The 1533-nt window shown below is 38.5% G+C and overlaps 1 protein-coding gene across 1 annotated transcript; it reads left to right on the top strand.

Annotated features, from left to right (window-relative positions):
- Positions 1-355: 355 nt before the first annotated feature.
- On the top strand, positions 356-1291 carry LOC122941986 (olfactory receptor 11A1-like). Its single transcript, XM_044299482.1, has one exon. The coding sequence runs from the start codon at positions 356-358 to the stop codon at positions 1289-1291; it is 936 nt and encodes a 311-aa protein (XP_044155417.1).
- Positions 1292-1533: the final 242 nt, after the last annotated feature.

Genomic DNA, 1533 nt, shown 5'->3' with positions numbered 1-1533 from the left:
GTATTTTCTGTTGAACTGTGCTGTTTGGTTCTGCTAGGATGGTATTTTGTGCTGCACCAAAGTATTGCAGGCCCTGCCTACTTGTTGGTCCTACCTACTTGTGTTGTTCCATCTTCTGTCAATTTGGACCTGCCTACAACATACAGTAGGGCCTTTTTTTTTTTTATCAGGACCACTTTAAGTTCCTAATCTGGCCACGACAGTATGCGTGTGGATAGGGGCACATACTATAAGTATTACTTTATACTACTTACTATCTGGGTCTAGGAGTGCAGTACCTTTAATGGGGAACCTGTAGATCAATGTTCTGTGTATGCTACAGTCTCTGAAACTGCCCTTGTTCTTACACCAGGCTATGTCGGAAGGGAACCAATCGTCTATCTTGTTTTTCAGGCTCCTTGGGTTTCAAAATACCAATAGCCTTAAAGTTCCTCTTTTCTGCTTATTTCTTGCAATTTATATGTTTATTCTATTGGGGAACCTATTAATTATGATTATGGTTATATCAAGCCGAAAACTCCAATCGCCTATGTATTTTTTCCTCAGTCATTTATCTCTATGTGACGTATTCTGCACAACAAATATAATCCCAACCATGCTACATATAGTAATGCTGGATGTGATCTCTATGCCTGTGCTTGAGTGCTTCCTACAGTTCTATCTCTTTGGTTCTTCGACGTCTACAGAATCTTTTCTACTTACAGTGATGTCATATGACCGGTATTTGGCCATCTGTGACCCGCTGCATTATTTCACCATTATGGACTTTCGTCTCAGACTTCTGTTAGCAATGGGGTCCTGGGTATTGGGCTTTGCGCTAACATTAATTCCTGGCATCCTAGTGACCACACTACAGTACTGTGGACCCAATGTCATTGACCATTTCTTCTGTGACTTGGCTCCTTTCTTAAAATTGTCGTGTTCTGACGTGTATGTGGTACAGACACAAATCATTGTCTTTTCAGTTCCTATAATCCTCTTACCATTCCTGTACATAATAACCAGCTATGTCAGCATCTTTGTTAGTATTATGAAGATTTCTTCTACAACCGGAAGAGAGAAAGCTTTTTCTACATGCAGTTCTCATTTAACCATAGTGTGCATGTACTATGGGACACTAATCATTGTCTATATGGTGCCAGCAAATGGACACTTTTCGAGCCTGAACAAATCATTGTCTCTGCTATATATTGTAATAACACCGTTACTTAACCCTGTGGTATATAGTCTACGTAACAAGGAGCTACAGGCTGCTATGCAGAAAATCATTTGCAATAAAATTCCAGTCTAACAATACAACATGGATTTGGACTGTTAAACTTTAATATGAATGTCCACCTACCATCATGTCATTTTAGGTGCATTATCCTTTGCTGATTCATGTCTTAAAAGCATAGAAGAAATATCTAGTCTGTCCTATATTACTTCTTTTTTATTTTATCTTACGATAGTGTCTGTTTATCCAAGGCACTTACTATGATCCAATCATCTACTGCTCTTTTAGTAAAATAATATTTTCTAACATTGCATCTG

This window comes from Bufo gargarizans, chromosome 6 (genome assembly GCF_014858855.1).
Source record: "Bufo gargarizans isolate SCDJY-AF-19 chromosome 6, ASM1485885v1, whole genome shotgun sequence".
Taxonomy (NCBI): domain Eukaryota; kingdom Metazoa; phylum Chordata; class Amphibia; order Anura; family Bufonidae; genus Bufo; species Bufo gargarizans.
The sequence above is the reverse complement of the archived record's forward strand: the minus strand, read 5'-3'. Positions and strand labels throughout refer to the sequence as shown.

Bases quoted from the DNA above. Each gene is read 5' to 3' on its own strand.
- LOC122941986 (XM_044299482.1), top strand. From the start codon at position 356: ATGTCGGAAGGGAACCAATCGTCTATCTTGTTTTTCAGGCTCCTTGGG.